The 24,993-nt window shown below is 37.9% G+C and overlaps 1 protein-coding gene across 4 annotated transcripts in view; it reads left to right on the forward strand.

Annotated features, from left to right (window-relative positions):
• Positions 1-24,993, forward strand: part of Ndae1 (Na[+]-driven anion exchanger 1) — a 511,154-nt gene that overhangs the window by 408,246 nt on the left and 77,915 nt on the right. For all 4 annotated transcript variants that reach the window (XM_090413203.1, XM_090413196.1, XM_090413188.1 and 1 more), the window contains one exon: positions 9,844-10,022. In XM_090413203.1, the coding sequence (XP_090269329.1) occupies positions 9,844-10,022 (179 nt within the window). The remainder of the gene's footprint in view (positions 1-9,843; positions 10,023-24,993) is intronic.

The following is a 24,993-nucleotide window of genomic DNA, read 5'->3' on the forward strand; positions in this document are numbered from 1 at the left end:
ATCCAGACCCATGTGTTGCAACTTAAATATCAGCTTATCATGTGGCACCCTGTCAAATGTCTTCGCTAAGTCTAAGAAAATGGCAGTATATGCCTTTTCCTCATCTAATCCTCTTGTAACTTTATCATAAAAGACTAGCTAAAACAAGAGCGACCCTTCACAAATCCATGTTGACTCTCACAGATAACATTACCCTCATCTGTCCAATGCTGTATACGGTCCTTCGCTACTTTCTCCATGATCTTACTAACTACTGATGACACACAAACTGGCCTATAATTAGACACTTCCAGTCTGCTACCGCCCTTATGCAATAGCACTATGTTACCTTCCTTCCATTCCATGGGCACCTTTCCCGCAGTCAGACTTTCATTTAAAAGCCAGGTCAAAGGCACTGTCAGTTCCTTAACACATTCTCTCAAAACTCATGGTGAAATACCATCCAGTCCCACAGCTTTACTGACATCCAGAGTACTCAGTATTTGGAACACAACCTCCTCCTGCGCCTCTAAATCTCGAACCTGCCCTATACCTCTAATATTAAAATTTACTCCTTCAGGATGAAATACTCCAATAAAGTGTTCATTGAACAATTCCACTATGTCCTCTGCATCAGTCACTCTATTCCCATTTTTATCCCACAATATCATTCTTCCACAGTCATTTCTCTTCCTACTGGCCACATATCTAAAAAATTCCCTAGGATTTTCTTTGGATCTTAGGGCCAATCTTCTCTCATATTCCAGTTTTGTCTTCCTTACCATACTAGTCACTCTTCTGACCTGTATCTTATACTCTTCATGCATCTTCTCTTCACCTGTCTCCTTATATCTCTTCCATAGCCTCTTTTTCACGTGCAATTCCTGTTTAATATTGTTTGTCATCCACTTTACTTCAAATTGTGTCCTCTTGATCACTCGTGGTATACAACTTATCATTGCTGCTAACAAATATTCTTTCATAATTTCCCATGCACTAATGATATCCTGGCCTTCCAATTCCTCCCTCTATGAAACTTCCCCAAGTTGACGTCTTAGACTATTATAATTAACACCTGCCTTATAATTCCACATACTTTCCCGTCTCTTTGATACTCCTGCATGTCTATTCATTTTCCAAGTCAAAACCATATGGTCACTCTCTCCAACTGGTGGGAGAGATGTCATCTCAGTTATTATAAACTCTGCTGATGCTATAACCAAATCCAAAACTCTTGAACCTCTTGTTCCCTCTATTACATGTTGCCTAAGACATTTGTCCCTCAAGAATTTTAGAAATTTGATTCCCTTATTGCTACATGCATCTTCCTCTCCACAATCATTCTTCTTGCACTTGCCAAACTCAACTGTCTAAACATTTCCTTGTCCCCACCCTCTGTGCTCCTGGGTCTGTAGCAACACCCCACTAAATATCCTGTCTTGCCCACCTCTACATCACACCATATGCTTTCAAAATCACTAGTGCCACTGCCTTCCAAAGTCTCCACTCTTAGAGGACATAGATCGTCACTTATCATAAGCAGTACTCCACCACCATGCTTTCCCTTCCTATCCTGTCAAAAAATGCTGTACCCAGCGAAAAGCTGAAGAAAAGCAATTATGTAGTAAACCTGACCTCTTTTGTCCAGCCAATACCAAGAAATTAAAAGGGAATATCTTCAACTATCAAAGAAACATGAAAGATTTGGACTTATAGTGTTAAAATTGTTCTATTTAAGCAATACAGCTTGAAAAATCTATAAACTATTGCAGGCCAATCGCATATACACTATCCACAGTTAGGTACTGACAATGACACTTTGTTTCATAACTTACTGATGTTCAAAGTTGTCAAGATCCCTTAACAGTAGGGATCTTGCTTAAAAAATTACATATGGTCACCTTACTGGAAGGCAACCCTTCACAAAATTACTGATGTTAATTGAATATGTACATGTCATCTTTGTCTGAGCAGACACCATTTGCTCTCCCTATCTAGCCAACTGTGTGTGTGTGTGTGTGTGTGTGTGTGTGTGTGTGTGTGTGTGTGTGTGTGTGTGTGTGTGTGTGTGTGTGTGAGTGAGTGAGTGAGTGAGTGAATTATCCCACTGAGACATGGATGTTTGTAATTTTTTTTTCCTTAGTGAATGCCCACTTCAGGCCTTCAATCGTGCATATTGCTTATTGTATGTTCATAAATTTGTCTAGAAAAAGAAGGATGATACATATTTTCATGAAAATTTTGATTTATACCTTCTTGATGTAATCATGAGCTGTGGGGGCTCTTCTCCCTGGCACCTATGGTGCCCAACCCCCCCACTTCTATTCCTTGTAGATGTTTACAAACTACAAAAAACTGATGCAAGTTTACATTTTTCTGTCATTTCCCCTGTGTATTTTAAAAATATTTATACCATAGATTTAGGCATTCTGACATCTTGTCCTATTTGATTTTGGATAGTGTTTCTGAAGGAATTTTCCTTTTATTAAGGGTAAAAAGGATTAAAAGTGATTAAAAGAAATCACAAAAACTAACATGCAGTCTCTGAAGTAGCAGTGTCTAAAATCCTAACGGTAACTTGGTAATCTGAACTGGACATGTGCTAGACTCAAATGAACTGTATTTTGGTTCACATTATTATTATTACGGACACCTCCAAGGAGTCCTTAGACTCATCGAGGGAGGCCCAACATCATGTCAAGAACAACTATTCAACATTCACACAGTATCTATCATACTTCACCTTGAACTCATTTACAGTCATTGCACCCACAACAGACTCTGGCAGCTTATTCCACTCATTTACCACTCTCCAAGTAAAAAACCTAGCTCTAACACCCTTGCTAACCACACTCTTACCATGCTTCCGGATGGCCCCTAGTCCGCCCACTACCAGTCCTATTCTCAAAAATATCTTCTGAATTAATCTTATAGAAACCCTTCAGTAATTTGAATGTCTCAATCATATCACCCCCTTTTTCACCTATCAACCAATTTCTGCAGCCCACAAATCTTCAACCTGTTCTCGTAAGGTTCATTCCATAGTCCTGCTATTATCTTGGTCACTTTTCTCTGGATCCTCTCCACCTCCTCCCCATCGAGAAGAAACCCTGGCTCCCCCATATCTGGGCACAGTAGTCTAGATGGGGTTTTATCAAGGCTTGATACAGAGGAACAATAACCTGTTTGTCTCTGCTTGTTAAAGTATTTTTCAGCGACTAAGTGATTTCATGAGTTGATTTAGCCACTTTTACCATGTGCCCCCTAAACTTCAACTCCCTATCCATCAACACTACCAAATCCCTAGCCTCATCAATCTCCTGGAATACAGTTCCACCAATGTGACATACTGCTGCTAATCTTTTCACCCCAAAATGCATAACCTTACACTTTGCCACATTAAATTGACATCCATTTTCCTTAGCCCAGTTCTCCAAACTATCCAAATCATCTTGCAAAATTTTGACATCCTGTGCACTCACTATTGCTCTACCCAACTTTGCATCATCAGCAAACAAGTGAACACTTCCTCTCAGATCCTTTCCTATATCGTTAATGAACAAATTGAAAAGTAGTGGTCCAAGAACAGAACCCTGCGGCACACCACTAGTCACAGGCCTTCTTTTGGACTCTACTCCTGAATAAACCACTCTCTGATATCTCTCCATCAACCCCCTCCTATCCATCTCACCAACCCTATATCCATCTCCATATGCTGCAGTTTACTGATTAGAATTCCATGTGGTATCCTGTCAAAGGCCTTGGCAAGGTCCAGTAGAATCACTGTAAACCCATTACCCTTATCCAGTTCAGCAGTCACTGTGTTATAAAACGTGAGCAAGTTACTGAGGCATGATCTACCCTTCACAAAATTATGTTGTCCCCCATACAGTATCCCATTTTCATCTATCCAATCCTGTATTTTTTTTCTTAACTATTTTCTCCAAGACCTTGACAACAATTCCTGATATGCTGATTGGTCGGTAATTTTCAACAGCAGTCTTAGAACCTCCTTTATGCAGTGGAACTATTTTCTCCTCTTTCCACACCCTTGGGACTAACCCAGACCCAAGACTCAAACAAAATGGTCAAAGGCACTGACAATTCTTTAGCTGCTTCTCTTACGACACGGCTGGTATACCATCCAATCCCACAGATGAATTGACATTGAGGTTTTGTAATAGACTATTCACTTCCACAATTGCCGTATAAGCTGTTGGTTCTTCCATTTCTGCAATGTCACCACCAGGATGATATATTCTTGCAAAGTGCTCACTCAGTAATTCAACTATATCAACTGATTCAGTTACCTCCCTACCATCGGCATTCTTTAAAATCATTCTGCCATATACATTTTTTCTTTTACTTGCAACATATCGAAAAAACTGTTTGGTATTCTCTTTAGCCTGCATGGCTAATGTTCTTTCATAATCCGCTTTTGCTTTCTCATGACACTTGTTACCCTTCTGGCCTGGGCTTTATACCATTCATGTGCCTGCAGATCACCTTTCTCCTTAAATTCCCTTCACAGTTGTTTCTTTTTTTGCAGCTCAAGCTTAATGGTGTTATTCATCCATTTAATCCCTACTTGATTTATTATTCGGACTCTAGGTATACAGTCAGCCATTGCCTCCTGCAAACACTTCTTAACCGCCTCCCATACACTATCAACATTACAGTTTTACATGCCATGGCACTGAACCAATCAAACTCCTAAGCTTGCCATACTTACCAGCCCTATAAGTCCACATGTACCCTGTCTTAATTGTAAATTCCACGCCTTTAGCCACCTCCCAAGTTAAGACTTGTGGCAATGTGGTCATATTTGTCACAGTCAGGTCCTCAGATGCAATTACTAGGTCAAGCACACTCTCTGACCCTTAGTATTTTCTATTACATGCTGTCGCAGATAGTTATCCCTTAATAACCGCATAAAATCCAATTCCTTCCTCCCATGTGTCCTCTCCTGCCTCCAGTCAATGCTGCCATAGTTGAAAACACCCATAATAATCACCCTCCTTCCACTCATTTCTTCTAGTTGCTTGTGCATACTGTCACCACCATCTTTTCCATCACCTGGTCTATAGCAGCACCCAATTATATATTTTGTTCTGCTAGCCTCAATCTCACACCAAATGGCCTCAAATTTGCTCTTTTCTCTATCCTGCAATTCAACTTCTATTCTCCTTGGCTGCAGCTCATCAGCTATCATCAATAATACTCCTTCCCCGATTTTATTCTCCCTGTCATTCCTGAACACATTATACCCCTCACATTCAATCCCACTAGCTATATCATCTTTAGTCAGCCATGTTTCACTAATGCCAATAACCTGTGGTCTGGAAGTGCCACTCAAGGCCAAAAATTCTTCCTTCTTGTTCCTAATACTCCTAGTATTAGTATACATGAATTGCAGACCTCCGTTCACCCCATTCCTACCTTGATGCCTTATACTAACTATCCCATTCTGATTTGTTGTCCTTATTCACTCGGGCATATTATACTCATTCATACACTTAACTGCCTCCCTAAGGTCTGCATATCTAGTTTCCTTGATTCTGCACATCCACTTCATTCAGCAACACTTTTTCAAGTCTCCTTCCACCAAATCCAATCAAATGCAAACCATCCATCTTATATAGATCCTTTCACCCATCGAACTCACTCCACATGTCCACAAATTCCACACCACTCGTCATGCATAACCCACGCATAAAGTCATTTGCAATTATGACCCTCCTTTTAAATTCTTCACTGTCATACCACAGCAAAAGACTAATCATCCTAACTCTCTCACTCTTTTCTTTTGCTACCTCAAACAATTCATTCAGGTCCTCTATCATTTCCATTTTATCTCCTTTCAAATCATCCGTACCTGCCACAACTATCATTTCTTTCACTCTTTGCTTTTGCTCCCTAATAGACTCACTTACATCCTTAATGGTCGCACCAGGTTGGTACGATTTTGTCAAATTCTCTACTATCACACCTCGTACTAACGAATCTCCATACAGCACTCGCTCCTTCATTTTGTTTACGTTCACAATCATACTCTTTTTCCTATCATACTTTTTTTTATTGGTTGGTACACTCGGTAGACATTTGTGCATACACTTCAGTATGCACAAATGTCTTAGCTCTATGTATCGCTCCACTCAACAACGTGATCTCACTCATTGTGTCTATCTCATCTTTTTTATTATCTGTTAAACCATTAATTTGCTCTGTATTAATACCTTCATTCACACGTTCTACATTCATGCCCCACAGCTCTCTTACAACCTCGCAATTTCTTATCATATCGCTATTTTCTACATTCTGAAATTTGACAAAAATATCACACTCACGACCTGAAACACACTTTAATTCCTCATTTTCCTTACATTTTCTGCACACATTCATTCCACTATCATCATCTAACCATACTCCAACTGCTCTCCGTAATGCATACATTTCATAGATAGTACACTGAATAATCTCCTTTGTGTTACCGTTATTGAACAAAGATGGCGAACCATTATTACTAGCCACCATTTTTCTTCTTACCGGAGCCATGTGCTATCGTATCTTATTGAATTAATAATTGAAACAACACCAAAATACACAAACAGACACACTACATTACGAAAAGCAAACAAAACTACGTAATATTCAAGCAAAATTGTCAATGATAACTTAAAATAACACTTATCAGGAGCTCTCAACAAACACTACACACCACAAGTCCCTCTAGCGGCCGAAAAAAAAAAACACATTGAATGCGACCTGGTATCGTTGTGAAGTTCACGCTAAATCAAATATTGCATTATTCAAATTCGCATTAATCATGACCTAGCTACATATATTTTATGGCTTAAAAGTTCCTTAATCATTTGCTGTCTCTACTGTTTTTCAAACTCCTGCAAGACTTATTCATCTTCTGTCCCTGAATCTTGATTTACTTTGGTGAAATCATCTTTCTTGGGTGACCTGCTTGTCCTTAGCTCTAGTCAGCTTCCCTTTTTTAATTCTGCAGACAATTATTCCCTCTGCTTCTCGTTTTTGGAACATTCTTCCTTTTCCTCCAGTTTTCCCCAAGGACTGTGAAAAGGATATGAGCTCCATTGTGATATCTATGGAGTGATCTTTCTATCTAGTTGAGCAATGCTGAAAATATTAGTTTCAATAGTATTACTGTTACCACTACTACTACTGTTAATAAATGCTTCTTTGAAAATGTATTCTTTTAAAATCTGCAGTCTCTGAAGTTTGACTTGATAATCTAATATTGGTTGAAATGCAACTAAAAGTATCACTGTTTTATTTTGATTTAAAAAACAAAAAGTAAATGGCTTAAAATTACCACTCTTGCTTTCCATTCAAAGTAGCAGTTCTTTATTTATTTTGAAATCTCTTTTCTTATGATTGAATATTATCCTACATCCACTTTGTTATTGTGATTAGTTTATTATTTCTAGATTCAATTTCCAGAGGAGCTCTTTTAGTTTGTGTGCAAACCCGTGCAAAAAGTGTAAGTTTATAAAAACAGCACAATGAACTGCAGTAATTATATTTTTCAACAGATAACGTGTGCGTTATTTATACAAAAAGTCTAAATTCGTTAAAAATGAACATGCGCAGGATACATTTGAAAGGTATGAGAGGTAAATCAAATGTAATAACAAAACAGGTAGAAGTATTACTTAATATTTATTGAACATTACACTATTCAAATCCAAAAAATTCTTCATCAGACTCAATATTGAAAGAATCAATTGCATTAAAAATTTCATTTTGAACTCAATTTAACGATATTTCTTCAGCTTCATAATCATTGTCACCGGACACCACTGCATTCCCTTGTGTTTTAATGAAACTATTTCTAACACAGTTTTCACTTACAGCAGCCCAACTTTCTACAATCCACGTAACTATATCTTTATATGACGTTCTTTTCATTTGCCCTGTTTTGTTATATTCATGAATGCCATTCATCAACCAGTCTTCCCACTTAGCCCGCAAATTGTCTTTGAATGGTTTATTTACTGCAAGATCAAGGGATTGGAGTTTTTTTGTTAAACCATCTGGAATGATGGCCAATTTGGAATACTTACAATTGTTTTAACTTCTGCTGTTGTGTGTGCCCTACACGAATCCAACACTAACAAAGATTTTAGGTTGAAAAATGCCATTTTTCTCTTTCGCCACACATTCTCCAATCAAAATTTCATAACCTTGGAATTTATCCAACATTTATCATTAGCAGTAACTATAATATCTTTGGAATCGCAACCTTTTGGAACAGTCTTTCTTTTGAAAATCACCATCGGTGGTTTGGAACCATCTGCAGTTACGCAGATAACCACAGTAAAGTTAGACCTTTCATGCCCTGTTGTAGCAACTGAAACCTCTTTTGCTCCCTTCAGATTCACAGTCCTAGAACTAGGCATGTCAAATCTTAAGGGAACTTCATCCATATTCCCAAAGTGACAAGCATCAACCCCACACAAGTTTTCTCTCAGAAACAAACGAAATTTAGCTACTTTTGCTTCTCAATCGCATGGCAAATTTTGTCCACCACTAGTGGAGGAGCGCACACTTAAATTGTTTCTCTTCATAAATCCAAAAACCCAAGATGGGTAGGCCTTGAAATCGTTTATATTATTGTTTTGCACAATTTTTTTCAATTCTTGCAACACATGGACAGTAGATATTCTCATATCTTTAGATCTTTCACTTACAGCCCAATCAAACAGTTTTTTTTCCTTGGTTGGCCACAAGCACCTTCTAAACCTCATAGCATGTTTCCTCGTATGTAAACATTTCAGGACTGTTTCAGCCTTTCACTATTCACGAACACCACACTCTCCAACAATGAAACAATCTACCAGCTTCATGATTCCCTTTTTCCTTTGCTACTTCTACCACTTCAAGCTTGAACTGTGCTGTGTAGGATTTTCTCCGAGAAGTACTTCTGTCTTCCATGGGTAATTTAGATCTAATAACAAAATATAAACAAATAATGATTTACTTTATGAAATATTTTAAAACAGGATGTAATTGTAGTCGTAGTAATGCCACAGTGCTCCCCAGTAATGTGAAAATTGTAAAATTTGGAATTAAAAAAATCGACCACTGCTACTAGCAACGCACGTGCTTTTAAAGAATTCCTCCGTCCTCTGTCTGTACTTCCTAACTTTACCGCTAGTTGGTGCATGCGTGTTATCTATACATCAAAAGGAGTGATGAAAATGTTGGGGGTGCACGTTTTATCTATCGAAAAATATGGTACAATGATAGCATTCCCCCTCCCCCCATTAACAATTCAGAATTACAGTATCAACTAAACACTACTGAAAAGCCCCCTCATTTATAAATTCAATTTAAAAAAAAAGGAGATGCATTTATGCTTGCAGTTATCTAATGAATCATTTAGAATAGTACATTACATAATTAATTATGCACCCAGATGATACAGAATCTGTAAATATATGTATTTTGTGGACCTTCCCATTAACACCCTTTGAAGTTACATATCACAAATTTTGATGAGTTGCTCTGAAAGGGTTTAATAATATTATTTTTTTTCCACTCCAACCTACACATGGTGCTGATACATTATTTTATCAATATTTCCAATTGACACTCACTATAGTAAATTAACTTTAGCATAGCATTGAGAATATAGGACTTTGACCATAACTTTTAACTAGTTTGTTGTAGTAGGAAGTGACTGTAACACTTATTTGTTCTGTTAATCAGAAAACTGTTCTATATTTGAGTAATAAACATCTTTAACACTGAAATGATTTATGACAACATCTTTATATTATCAGGGAAAAAAGAAATAAAAATAAATGTTGTCATATATTTATTGTCTTGCAGAAAGGCTGTGGTTACCATCTAGATCTATTTGTACTTGCAGTATTGATAGCTATTTGCTCCATTCTTGGTTTACCCTGGTTTGTGGCAGCTACAGTCTTAGCAATGACTCATGTAAACTCACTTAGGATGGAATCAGAATGTTCAGCACCTGGAGAAAAGCCTCAGTTCTTAGGTGTCAGGTAAGTTTCTGAATTGAATTTTTGTTTACTCTGAATTTTACTTTATTTAATCATGTTTTGAGAAATATGAAAATATCTAAAAAAAACTACAGAAATCATTTTAGACAATATATAGTTGTGAAGTTATGTTGCAGTAAAAATAATTCTAATTGACAGTTTCATATACCTGTTGTAATTTTATTGATGAAAAATGATTCATTATTGAAATTTGAATAATTGCTGTCTTTGTTAATGGCCTGCATCATATAATAATTATATATAATAATTCTTCATAAATACAAATAACTGTTTATTTGCAATTTTGAAGAATCCTTCAAAAAATGTTAATAAATAAGTCACTTGTATATGTTACGGTTAAAGTGATAAATCTGGTTATCATTAATAATTACCGGTTAAAGTGAATAATTCCTAGAGGAGTCTGACTGGTAAATGTAACAAAAACATGTTTATAGATTTTATATAGAGGTTTTCATTCTCAATAGAAATTATAACAGCTTAGGTTAGGTTAGTTTATAGTGAAAAAAAGTAAGGAAAGTACTTCTTTTGCACTCAGTGAAATCAGAAATCATTATAAACTAACCTAACCTAACCTTTATTGGTTAGGTTAGTTTATAATGAAAAAAGTAAGGAAAGTACTTCTTTTGCACTCAATGAAATCAGAAATCATTATAACCTAAACTAACCTGGATATCGCATGTCGAACAAGAGTGTAGTCGTAGTTTGTCATGGGCAGATTAATGGGGATGAAAGATAAATGTTGTTGTGGGCCGAGCTTAATGATTGCAGGCAGATAAATTATTATTATTATTATGTGACACCCCTCCAGGGAGTCCAAAGATTCATCGAGGGAGAGTGTGCCAACAGCATCGAACGATATACCCTTTCCAACTACTAACGGCGCTCAAACTAGCTTAACTTTTTGCAAGCCATTAGTTGCAGAAGCTCTACCAATCGACCAACCTTTGCTGGCAAAATGGGGATAATAGATAAATGTTGTTGCTGTACCTCTTTCCTCATCAATGGAGAAAAACACTGATCAGTTCCTCTCTGATTTATCTATTATCCCCATTCATCTACCCACAACAACTTTTATTTGTTATCCCCATTTATCTGCCTGCAATCTTCAAGCTCGGACCACAACAACGTTCATCTTTCATCCCCATTAATTTGCCCACAACAAACTACGACTACACTCTGGTTCGACATGCGACATCCAGGTTAGGTTACTTTACAATGATTTCCAACTGATAAAGGCTTGGTTAGGTTAGTTTATAATGATTTCTGGTTTCTGATTTCATTGAGTGCAAAAGAAGTACTTTCCTTACTTTTTTCATTATAAACTAACCTAACCTGTTATAATTTCTATTGTGAATGAAAACCTATATATAAAACCTATAAACATGTTTTTGTTACATTTACCAGCCAGACTCCTCTAGAAATTATTCACTTTAACTGGTAATTATTAATAATAACCAGATTTATCACTTTAACCGTAACATATATGTTTACAATCATGGTGTAAACATATTCATGAAAAATATAATTCACTATTTCTGGGTTCTATGATTTAGGTTCTGATTTTTCTTATTGAATTCCACTACATTTCTGAGTTTCGTGAGAATGAGAGAAAGTGGCAAGATTAAACATCAAATTAGAAGTTGTAGATGGTACTGATGGAACCATTTAGTTTAGTTACTTTCTTATGTGCAATATTGACCTACTAGTTTATTTAATATTACCATAATTGAAAGGTATGAGTTGACTACACATTACGTAAAAAATGAAGTAGTTAATATGAAAACACTTATTTCTTGCTTAGTATCTTCTTCTTCTTATTATTATTATTATTAAACGAGACCTCATGGAGTCAAAGACTCATCTAGGAGGTCCTTTTATCTCACACACATCTCATCATACCGGGTCTTAAACACATTCAAACTCCTTGCAGACACCACACTCTCAGGCAAGGCATTCCAATCATTCACAACTCTGCACGAAAAAAACCTGCCTCTCACTCCCCTACTCACACCCTCTTTATACAGTTTCCAGGGATGACCGCTGGTTCTCCCCTGATCTCCGACTATTCTCTGTAGAACTTCTCCACCATTGATCCTATAACAACCCCTTACCAACTTGCAGGTCTCTATCATATCTCCCCTCTTCCTTCTCTCCACTAGACTCTGCAAATTACATCTTTTCAATCTTTCCTCATACTCGACATTCCAGAGGTCAGAAACTACCTTAGTCAGTCGCCTTTGGACACTTTCCAACATCTCTTCATCCTTCTGAAAACCAGGTGACCAAATCTGGGCGCAATAGTCCATGTGTGCCCTAATCAAAGCCTTATACAATGGAACAAAAATCTCCCTACTTTTACACGTCAGTGTCCTCCTCATCATTCCCAGAAGTCTTTGTGTTGTCTTCACAATTTTGGCGATGTGTCCCCTAAATTTTAGATCCTTATCCACTATCACTCCCAGATCTCTTATTTCCTCTACTTCCAACAATATATTCTCACCAAGCATAAATTCTGCATCCCATCTTTGTTTTCCAAATTTTAAAACCTTACATTTTGCAACATTGAATTCACATCCCCATTTGCTTGCCCAATCACTCAATTTATTCAAGTCTTCTGTACAAGGCCACAACATCTTCACTACTCTTTATGGTTCGTCCCAACTTTGCATCATCTGCAAACAACTGAATATCTCCATCCAAAGCTTCGCCAATATCATTAATATACAAGTTAAATAGTAATGGCCCTAAAACAGATCCCTGAGGCATTCCACTAGTGACTTTCCTTTTCCTGGATATTGCACCCCCATACACAACTTGTTGATACCTATCAGATAGCCAGTCTCCAATCCAATGCACTAATCTAATATCCAACCCCATCTGCTCTAGTTTGACTGTCAACTTATCATGAGGCATTCCAATCATTCACAACTCTGCATGAAAAAAACCTCATGGAGTCAATTTGATAGAGTACCTCATGGAGGTACTCTATCAAAAGCTTTTGCGAAATCCAAGTATTTAACTGTGTATCCTTCTCCTCTGTCCAAGGAAGCAGTCACTTTATTGTAATAAGTAAGTACATTACTAAAACACGACCTCCCTTTTGCAAATCCATGCTGTCCATCAAAGATTATACCATTGTTGTCAACCCAACTCTGGATCCTAGTTCTCGCAAGCTTCTCCAACAACTTAACCACAACACCTGACACACAGATAGGCCTATAGTTTGATGCTTGAGTTCGATCACCTCCTTTATGAAGTGGCACAATCTTGCCCTCCTTCCACTCTTTAGGGACTTGACCAAGTGCAAGACTCGTATTAAAAAATATGTCAAGGCAGGTGTCAACTCTCTGGCACATTCCTTCAGAATACGCGGTGATATATTATCAAGTCCCACAGCCTTATTTACATCTAGTTTACTCAGCTCCCTAAACACCTCTTGCTCACTTACAGTCAGTCTCTCCTCCCCATCATCAACTGCTCTTAATCTCTCCATGAAGTCATATTCACAAGATTGAAAGATCTTTATGAACTGCTCATTAAGTATCTCCACCACACATTCTGCAACAGCTGTCTTTATACCATTTCCTCCAATCAATGTCATCCTTCCATAATCATTCTTTCTTTTGCTGGCTACATATCGAAAGAACTCCCTAGGATTCTTTTTAGCTTCATTAGCTAACTGCTGTTCATACCTCTCTTTAGCTACTCTCACCAACCAAGTCACCCTCCTTGCCTGGTCTTTGTAGACCTCATGAAATTGGTTACTTCCACTTCTCTTATGCTGCCTCCACAATGCCCTTTTTCTCTGTATTGCATGCTTAATCTCTTTATTCATCCATCTCACACCTACCTTATTTAACCTTCTCACCCGTGGTATACATTTAGACATTGCATCCACTAAATATTTTTTGAAAATCCCCCAAGCTGCATTGATCTCTTTTCCAGCTAACTCCTCATTCCATGCTACACCTGCAAGCTGTCTCCTGAGCTCTTCATAATCATCCCCCTTGTAGTTCCACATATACCCTTTTTTCACAGGGGTTCTTGCACTGCTGGCAACCACCCAAGTAATCACCTCATGGTCACTTTCACCCTTTTCTTATTTGCTTGGCTTATTTGACTATACATTTCACTATCACCACCATCCACATTACCAGGTCTATAACAACATCCCACCAAGAATTTGATTCTATTCACCTCTATCTCACACCATACTGCCTCAAAACCACTGGCCCCATTTCCCTCTTGCATCTCTACCTTGTATGGACATAACTCTTTCTCTATCATCAATAGCACTCCCCCTCCCTTTTTACCCCTTCTATCCTCACGAAACACATCATACCTTTCCATCTCTATTCCTGTCAGGATGTCATCCTCATCTAACCATGTCTCACTTATTCCGACAATCTCTGGGTGCACAGACGCAATTAGTGCAACCATTTCATCCGCCTTGTTTCTTATACTTCTAGCATTGGTATACAAACACAACAACTCATTTCTGGATCTACAGCTAGTTCCACTGATACCACTCACTCGATGTGATCTCTCCATGCTGGACTGGGGCCATTTCCCTTTCTGCTTCTTCATTTTAGAACCCTTTGCAATTCCATCTGTTTCCTTTTGATCCCTGATCATCCCATTACTTTCCTGCCTACACATTCTCTCACCTCCTCTTGGAGCATCCACCTTTCTCATGCTGTGTATCCCTGTCCACCCTGAGCCTCCCCGTTTCCCTGCTCCTCTTGCACACCCATTCTCTCATTTTCTATACTCATACCACTCACTTCCCCATTCATTTCCACTCCTTCAATCTCTCCTGTCTTACTCTCCTGCTCTTCCACATCACTCCCCTCTCGATCTGATTCATTCTCTCTATTCACTTCTCCACTTTCCAGCAGCAGTCTCTCCAAGCGACTCACACCATAACCACTCAAATGCAGTCCATCGCTCCCATACAGCTCACTTCGTCCCTCAAACTCATTCCACACATTAACAAACTGTACTCCTATCTCCTCACACATTTCGGCCAGAATATCATTATAATCCTTGCTCTCCGCCTCATTTCACCACAGTCATACCTAGGCAACACACTGACTACCCTTCCTGTCACACTATTCTCCTTTATCTTTCCAAGCAGTCTCCTGACATTCATTTTGGCATGCTCTTTGTTCTCTCTCAAATCATTTGTACCAATTAATACAATTAACTCTTTTGCTCATTCCCACCTCATATTCAATGCCTCAATCACTCTACTCATTTTACCGCCTGGAAAACATACCTTGTGCATTTTATCCTCTAGCACACCTTTAATAATGGAGTCGCCATACAATGCCACTCGCTCATCTTTTGTTAACTCTTTCATGCCATCATGATTTATTTTAATAGTTTTGACCTGAATTCTCTTAATTTCATTCTGCATCCATATCATTTCTTGCTTCATCCAATCCAATTCACCTTCCGAACCTTGCGACACATTCACTCTATCATTAAATCTTTCTAACTCTCGACCCCCTCTTCTCACTTTCCCTCTCATTCATCCTTCTTTGTTTCCGTACTTTCGGTCCAACATACGTTCAACTTTCACTATCATTCTTCTCACTTTCACTCTCACATATCTTTCTTTGTTTCCGTACTTTCGGACTAACATGCGTCCAACTTTCGCTATCATTCTTCTCACTTTTACTGTCATTCATCTTTCTTTGGTTCAGTACTTTCGTTCCAACATGCATCCAACTTTCGCCATCAGTCATTCTTTTTTCGCTATCATTCATTCTTTTGATTTTTTTTACTTGCGATTTCTGCATCATGCCATTTCTACTTTCATTTGTTCTCTCAATTTCGTTTCTTTCCGCCTCACTTTCGTCCCTTTTAACATCCGTTACGGTTGTCAAATCGCTCTTTTTCTTTTTTCCTGATTTTTTAACATTTTTTCGCCTGTCTTTCTCACCATCCTTCTCTTTCAAACGTGCACTCGCGACACAATCGGTACTAGCACTTTCTGTCATCAACTTCATATTCGCATTCATCAATTCCTCGTTCAGGTCACATTTCACACACACCCTTCTTCCATCCGCACTAAACATCCACAAATCATTTATGTAATCGAAGGAATACATATAACAGACCTCACACTTAACGAACCGACTGAAATCCAAATTAAAATCATGGAATGACAATGCCGCCGCCATTTTTTTTTTCTTCTCTGCAGGTTACTAGGTCTAATATTAACGTTTTCGTATTTAGTTTAAGCAAGAAAAAAAATCCCACATTAATAATATCGGTAGCGTACAACGTTTACAGCCGCTCTTACTTAAACAATTACGCATATATACTTAATTATCAGAGTGAATGCACAACAATTAAATCATTACATAAAGCAAGAATGGAAATGATAATAAAAATTACCGAGTGCATTTTTCTACTCCCCAGAGACACCAGTCACATAATACTGTTCAAAAGTAAAAGAATAATTTAAATACAACCAGTCATGTTCATTTGGTTTATCTGGCTTAAAACTAAGTGATTATCACTACCAATTTCATTATTTCACATAGTCAATAAGATTTTTTTTTCTGGTATCTTCTCTCAATGTGAATTTGTGAATACTAATCATTATGTTAGCGATGACTAATATGTCCTGAACAGAAAACCAACAGGTGCTTAACATTATTATTAGCTTTGACCTTTTCTCCAAAATTTCCCAAAACATTTCTGAGATTCATTTCCTGCTCTGCCTCTTTAGATATTCAACAGAACTACCTTTTTCGTTTTCTTTGTCATCTCTTTCTCTAATGATTAAAACTTCCTCCACTTCTTCCTTGCTAGAACCTTCTTTGGGATCATGTTCAATTACCTGTATTGAAATTTTCCCACATAAATCTACTTGAAATCTGGAATCCAGGAGGATGACTAGTGGAATGACTTGGGCATCTGTAATAGGGCCATTACTTTTTAATTTGTGTATTAATGATATAAGGAAAGATTTAAGGAGGATATTCAGCTATTTGCTAATGATGTGATGTAAAACTGGAAAGGGCAGTAGTTGCTAAAGGTGATGTATGTATCTTGCAGAATGATTTAAATGAATCCGCATTGTGAACAAAGGATAATAGTTGTCAATTTAATGTTGCAAAATGTAAGGTTATGCACTTCTTGGTACTGATTGTTGCAGGAAATTGATGAGGCTAGAGATTTGGTGGTGATTGTGGACAGAGCTAAAGTTCAGAGGGTATATTGCAAAAGTTGGCAAAATAGCTCAAATTCTTATGTAGATGTGTTGAAAAATACACTAACAAATAAAGGAGGTTATTATCCCTCTCAAACTACTGTGCAGAGATTTGGTCACCTGTGTTTCTTTGGGATCAGGAGGTGATGGAGAGGATTCCAAGACAAATGACCAAGCTAGTGACAGGTCTGTGGAATGCTCCCTATGAGGATAGGTTCAAGATGTGTGGGTCGAAAAGTTTAGTGGATAAGTAGAAAAAAGGGGACATGAAAGGGGTCTGTGGAATGCTCCCTATGAGGATATGTTCAAGATGTGTGGGTTGAAAAGTTTAGTGGATAAGTAGAAAAAAGGGGACATGATAGAAGCTTATAATTTACTAAAGTTCTGTAAGATAGACACAAAGGAAATTTTCAATGTATGACTCCTGGAAATTGTGAATGTGGTTAGTTGAGGATATGTAGACTAGATTTTTTGCTTGGAGAGTGGTGAATGAATTGCCAGAATTAGTAGTGAGTGTCCTGACAGTGAGGGATTTTAAGGCGAGGTATGATGATAGGTATTAGTGTATAAGTGGTAGTGTGGGTCGCCCACGATGAGTCTTCTGACTCCATTTCCATGGAGTCAGAAGACTCATCGTGGACAATTTAATAAATTGTCTGAATCAAGAAGTTTATCTTTATGTTTGGTACTGAATGCTATTTGTTCCTTTCCCTGATCATCATTACTTAAATATAATATCCTATATTTATTGTTTAGTAGGATCTCACCTGTTTTGGTCTGCTTTATCTCATCAACACTGCGTATATCCATCTGGTACTTCTCTAGTTCTGCCAGTTTGATTTCTTTCCATTAATATTTCTTATGTTGATGGTTCCTGTCTTCAATTCTTCTGACATTGTGTTTGTTCTAGTAGTTGAATTTTTATTATTTTCTATGATTTCCTGACAAAAACAGCTAAGGCTTTATTTTGTCAGGCAACTTCCCAGTCAGCATGAAATCATGTTGTACCATCATATTTGTTTAAGGCAATATAGAATACAATTTGGTCAGCTAACTTCCAAATTCAGTTAATTTTCAGTCTTTCATTCAATACCCAAAGATACATACTAACTGGGGATTGCAGTATCTACATATAGATAAAATTATAACAGATGCTTTTATAGCAGTACAAAAATAGGTAAAAAGGAATTATTATACAATGCATCAAAATTAAATTTAGCAATGTGGTATCTACATATAAACAAAATTACTGCAGAAGTTTCAGCAGTACATAAATAGACAACAGTACAAATTAACAAATTCATGTACAAAACCAAGCCAAGGAATTCAGTATCTACATATAGATAAGATTACAACAAATGTTATTACAGTAATACATAAAGAGTCAAAAAGGAATTATTATACAGCATGTATGCATAAAAATTAAGTTTAGCAATGTGCTATTCGCATATTAAAAAAAATTACAACAGGGTTACACAAATATACAAGATCAAGTGCTATGGCAATACATAATTGGTCAAAATTTAAACTAATGAATAATATATATATGTATGAGAGTTAATTTAAGCAATACAGTATTTTACTGAAGATGGTAAACTAAATATAGAAATAGACAACAGAATCAGCAAAACTGGTATCGTGGGAAGTCAATTGAATAAATTCATATGGAATAAGAAAGAAATTAGTCGGAACACTAAATTAGCTGTATACAAGACTGTGTTCAAACCAATTTTAACTTGTGGATCTGAGAGCTGGGTCAGAAGTAAAACACTTGACCAAAGACTAGAGACCGCAGATATGAGAGTCCTGAGAAAGATTAGAGGCGTGAACAGATGGCATCAATGGCAATATCATATTAAAAATGAGGATATTAGGAAAGAACTTGACATTGTCAGCATCCAGGAATGCGTTAGCGGAGCTAATCTCAGATGGTATGGTCACTTAAATAGAATGGGAGAGGAAAGATTAGCAAAACAAGTGTTCTCTGCCAGGTTGGCAGGAAAACGACTCAGAGGAAGACCAAGATATAGGTGGATTGATACGGTACAAAGTGCCTTAGACGATAGAAATATAAGATCTGATAATGTTGGAGTCTTGACAAGTAACAGACTGATTTGGAGGAAAATTGTAGATAGGAAGTTAGTAATGATGTAATTTTTTCATGTAGTACTGTCATATCCTGTACACCCCTTGAGGGTACATGGCAGGAATTTGATGATGATGATGAGTATTTACATATAAACAAATTACAGTCAAATATGTTTGTACAAATGAATTCTTTGTTCTTTGTAAAAAAATTAAAAACATCATGCAATCTGCCTGAGTGTATATGACTTGGTTAGATGGGTAAAAATTTCATTCCTCTCTTGTGTAAAGTGCTGGCACTCCACCAGAATATGACAAATAGTGAGATGTGTATTGCATTTTTCACACATGGGAGGGTCATCAGCCCTCAGTAAATAAGAATGCATAAGATGACTCTGACCTATGTGGAGCCTAGCAAGAACAACTTCCTCCCTTCTCTTTATACGTTGACTAGAATGCCAATGCTTAATTTCTGGTTTAATGTAATATAATTTTTTTGTCAATGCTTCCTGCCATGATGACTCCCATTGAGCAATTAGCTTTGATCTTATAAGCTGTCTGTAGTCTCTATATGGTACTGTCAAACAGTATGTGGAGAAAGTATGAGCTGATTTAGCAGCTGCATCTGCAGCCTCATTTCCCTTAATTCCAACATGGCTGGGAATCCAGCACAACTGAACATTAAAATTAAGGATTTTCATCTTTTGAAACAGATGTAGCACCTCATAAAGTACTGGATGTGTAATATACATAGGAGAGGAGATAGCTTGTAAAGAGCTCAGTGAGTCTGTATAAATTATACACTTTTGGGAGCAGTTTTCTTTTATATGCACAAGTGAAAGCTGAATGGCATGTAACTCTGCTGTATAATTACTGCAGTCTGGTGGGATCTGGTTGGAGATAATGTCAGGAAACAGAGCAGCACAGCCAACAGAGGTATTAGTTCTCGAACCATTAGTATAGATTAGCAAGAAATCAGCATGTGCTGCTCTGTGTGCATTAAACAATTGCAGGTAGACAGATGATGGAGTATGAGACTTCTGTAGCTGACAAAGTGAGAAGTTGCAGGATGGAGTGCAAACTTGCCATGGAGGGATGCTGTTATGTTTAGTGTAGACAATGCTGTCAACATTCATATCAACAGCTTACACAGTCTCTTTAACATGCATACCAAAAGGAGATGTATAGCATTTTGAAGTGTGTGGTATTGGGCTTCCCAATGCAGAAAAAAGACATTAGTCCATCTAGGATGATCTGGGAGAGACTTTATCTTTAGGGTGTAAGTAAGAGACAACTGTTTCTGCTGAAGTGATAGAGCTGGTGCATCTGCTTCAACATAAAGACTTTGAGTGGGTGGTGTGCGAAAGGCACTAGTAGCTATCCGTATACCCTGATGATGGATGGAATCCAACCATCGCTGGTTACTCTGTCTTTCAGAACCATAGACTTGAGACCCATAATCCAGCTTTGAACGTATAAGTGCATGATAAAGATGGAGCAATGAAGCTCGATCGGCACCCCACTCAGTAGAGAATAGAGTGTGGAAGAGGTTCTCTTGCACTTTTCTCTTAGTTGACGAATGTGTGCTTGAAATGTAAATTTTCTATCAAAGATGAGTCCCAAGAACTTGGCTTCTGTAGCTACTGGAAATGTGTCCCATTCTTAATCCAGGATCTGGGTGATGAGTGCATTTTTGACAGAAATGTACAGACACTTTTTTCTGTTGAAAACCTAAACCCATTACTAAGAGCCCACAGGGAAACATGATCAATCGCTTGCTGAAGTTGTCTTTCAATTACTCTCATGTTATGAGAGTGACTGTAAATTGTGAAGTCATCAACATATAGAGCACTACCTACAGTGGGAGGAAGCTGTTCAGTGATTGAGTTAATTTTAATAACAAAAAGGGTCACACTTAAGATAGAGCCTTGGAGAACACCCTGTGATGATATGGTCGAGACAGCATACTTCCCACTCTGACTTGGAAAGTTCGCCTGGACAGAAAGATTTTAATAAATATTTGGAGGTGTCCTTTGAGACCTAGGTTATAATGTGCCTTTTAATATGCCATATCTCCAGGCTCTGTCATAAGCTTTTTCCATGTCAAAGAAAACTGAAACAAGGTGTTCCTGCTTCAGAAATGCATGTTTTATACAAGTTTGTAAACGAACCAAATGGCCTAAAGTTCTATGATGTCTATGGAACTCACATTGTGTATTGAAGAGAAGATTGTTGCTTTCTAAATACCAGAGAAGGTATTTACGAGGTGGTATCAAAAAGTTTTGAGCCTAGGTTTGTAACATGCCAACAGATGGCAGCACGCACAGTCACAGGGAGCACCTACCTTCATACATCAGTGTGCCAAAAGACATCATCCTGTGTACATCAGGAGCCGTGCAACTGATGCTGTTCTGACCACCTGCGTTACCACATCTGCGATTTCATCATGGACTGCAAGTTACAACAAAGAGCAAATGTGAAATTCGAGGATAGTTACCGGTGACAAAACTTGCGTGTGCGGGTACGACCCTGAGATGAAGCAACAGTCTTCACAGTGGAAGAGCCCATCATCTCCACAACCGAAAAAGGCGAGGCAGGTCCGCAGCTCGACCAAGTTCATGCTCATAGTCTTTTTCGACATTCATGGCATTGTGCATCGAGAATTCATCCTCAGGGGCCACACCGTCAGTAGCAAGTTCTACTGCCAGGTTTTAAGGCGTCTGAAGGAGGACATTCGGCAAAAGCAACCAGATCTGTGGCACGCGAAAAACTGGATGCTCCATCACCAACAATGCACCCTGTCACCAAGCTCTCCTCACACGTGATTTTCTCGCCAGAAACAACATGATCTCACTTCCACAACCACCCTACTCACCAGATTTGGCTCCTGCAGACTTCGCCCTCTTCCCGAAGATGAATATCCAGCTCAAAGGTCACCATTTTGACACCATTGCAGAGATCCAGCGTGAATCGCAGAAGGTGCTTGACATGCTTCAAAAAGAAGACTTCCAGGACACATTCCAGAATCAGCAAGAATGCTGGGAGGCTGTATTGATATGCAAGGGGACTATTTTGAAGGTGATAGTGTGTAAATGTAGATAAATAAAGTAATTTATCGTAAACAGATCTAGTCTCGAAACGTTTTGATACCACCTCATATATCTGGCATTAACCATTTTCTCCAATATCTTACAAAGACAGCTGATAAGAGCAAGGGGTCGATAGTTATTTGCTTGTGTTGGATCTTTTCCTGGTTTTGGGATAGCAGTGACAATTGACTTATGCCAAGAATTTGGAAACTTCTTCTGAAAGTACAGGCAGTCCTCGGTTTATGCCAATTCACAAGAACACCGGATGCCTGCGGGTGCTTTCTTACTGTAGAGTGGTTGATTAAGAAACGATGCTAGCAGACACTCTAGTGTTTGAGTGTTTACCAAGCTACTACTTTGTATCAAACCCAGTTTTAATGTTGAATCTACCTAATTGTTTTACCTAGGAGCCCCACCTAGTAATCTATCAACATCATCATCATCAAATTCCTGCCATGTACCCTCAAGGGGTGTACAGGATATGATAGTACTACATGAAAAAAATTACATCATTATTAATTTACTATCTACAATTTTCCTCCAAATCAGTCTGTTACTTGTCAACACTCCAACATTATCAGATCTTATATTTCTATCGTCTAAAGCACTTTGTACCGTATCAATCCACCTATATCTTGGTCTTCCTCTTGGTCGTTTTGCTGCCAACCTGGCAGAGAACACTTGTTTTGCTAATCTTTCCTCGCCCATTCTGTTTAAGTGACCATACCACCTGAGATTAGCTCTGCTAACGCATTCCTGGATGCTGACAATGTCAAGTTCTTTCCTAATATCCTCGTTTTTAATATGATACTGTCATTGATGCCATCTGTTCACGCCTATAATCTTTCTTAGGACTCTCATATCTGTGGTCTCTAGTCTTTGGTCAAGTGTTTTACTTCTGACCCAGCTCTCAGATCCATAAGTTAAAACTGGTTTGAACACTGTCTTGTATACAGCTAATTTAGTGTTCCGACTAATTTCTCTATTATTCCATATGAATTTATTCAGTTGACTTCCCACCATACCAGCTTTGCTGATTCTGTTGTCTATTTCTATATTTAATTTTCCATCTTCAGTAAAAATCGTGCCTAAATAGCTGAAATGTTTTACTTGTTCCACAGGTTTTCCATTCACAACACAGTTGACATTTTCAATGATTCTGCCTATTTTCATTGTCTTTGTCTTTCTATTGCTGACCTTCATACCATATCTATTACAACAGCTATTCAATTTAGTCAGAGAATCTTGCAGACTTGTAGCAGATTTATTTAGAAGTATAACATCATCCGCATAAAGCAAAGAGCTGACATTAACATCTCCAATTTTGATATCATGTTTAATACCACTTTCCTTCATAATGTGATCCATATAGATAATGAATAACAGAGGGGATAATGTACATCCTTGTCTCACACCAGATTTAACATTAAACCATCTTCCTGTACTTCCTTCAATTCTAACTGCTGACTTACAACTCAAATAAAGACTAAGTATTGCTTGATATAATGTCCCATTGACACCATATAACTGCAGCGTATTGAATAGCTTCTCTCTTGGCACTTTGTCATATGCCTTTTCCAGATCGACAAAACTTAAATTCAGATCTTTGTTATATTCCCATGCTTTCTCGACTATTTGTCGTAAAGTGAAGATCTGATCCTGACAGCCTCTATTTGGCCTGAATCCAGCTTGTTCTTCACCAAGCTTTTCTTCCACAATTCTTCTCAAGTATTCTTCAACCGTTTCTCAAGTATACTTGCATAGATCTTGCCAGGAACACTCAGTAGGGAAATACCTCTGTAATTCTCACATGCAGTTTTATTTCCCTTTTTATATATGGGTACTATGAGAGCTCTACTCCAATCATTGGGAATTCGTCCCTCTGTCCAGGCTTTCTGAACTATGCAGTGCAGCCACTGTAAGACTCTTATACCACCATACTTCAGCATTTCTGGTCGAATATCATCTACTCCTGCTGCCTTTCCACATTTCAAGCCTTTGATGGCTTTTTCTACTTCAAGTATGGATATGTATTCCTGACTGCATGCCTGGTCAGTGTTTTTTACCACTGTGCTATCATCACTGCTTGTTTCATTTTGCAGTTTTTCGAAGTAATTACTCCATACTTCAAGGATATCTTTTTCTCCCATTTTCATGTCACCTTTATCATCTCTAATTCCTTTTATAGCACTCTTTCCTCCATTCTTAAGCTTCTTCAACAACCTCCAGAATATTTTGCCGCCTTCTTGATATTTATTTTCTATATTCTTGCCAAAGTCCTCCCATGACTTTTGTTTAGCTAGTTTTACACAGTGTTTAGCATTCTTGCATTTGTCTCTATATTCTCTAAAAGCACAAGCTGAATTATTTGACAGAAACGTTTGGTATGCTTTCTTCTTTTCCTTGACTGCCTCTTTAACTTCCTGTGTCCACCAGGGAGTTCTGATTTTTTTTATCCTTACAGACAACCTCACCACATGCCTCTCTGGCAGAATCAATCAATGTTTTCTTCAGAGTTTGCCACTGAATCTCTAAGGTTTGATTCCTGTTCTCA

This window comes from Typopeltis vanoorti, chromosome 2, assembly GCF_054136105.1.
Source record: "Typopeltis vanoorti isolate ZY-2024b chromosome 2, IOZ_Tvanoo_1.0, whole genome shotgun sequence".
In the NCBI taxonomy this organism is placed as follows: Eukaryota; Metazoa; Arthropoda; class Arachnida; order Uropygi; family Thelyphonidae; genus Typopeltis; species Typopeltis vanoorti.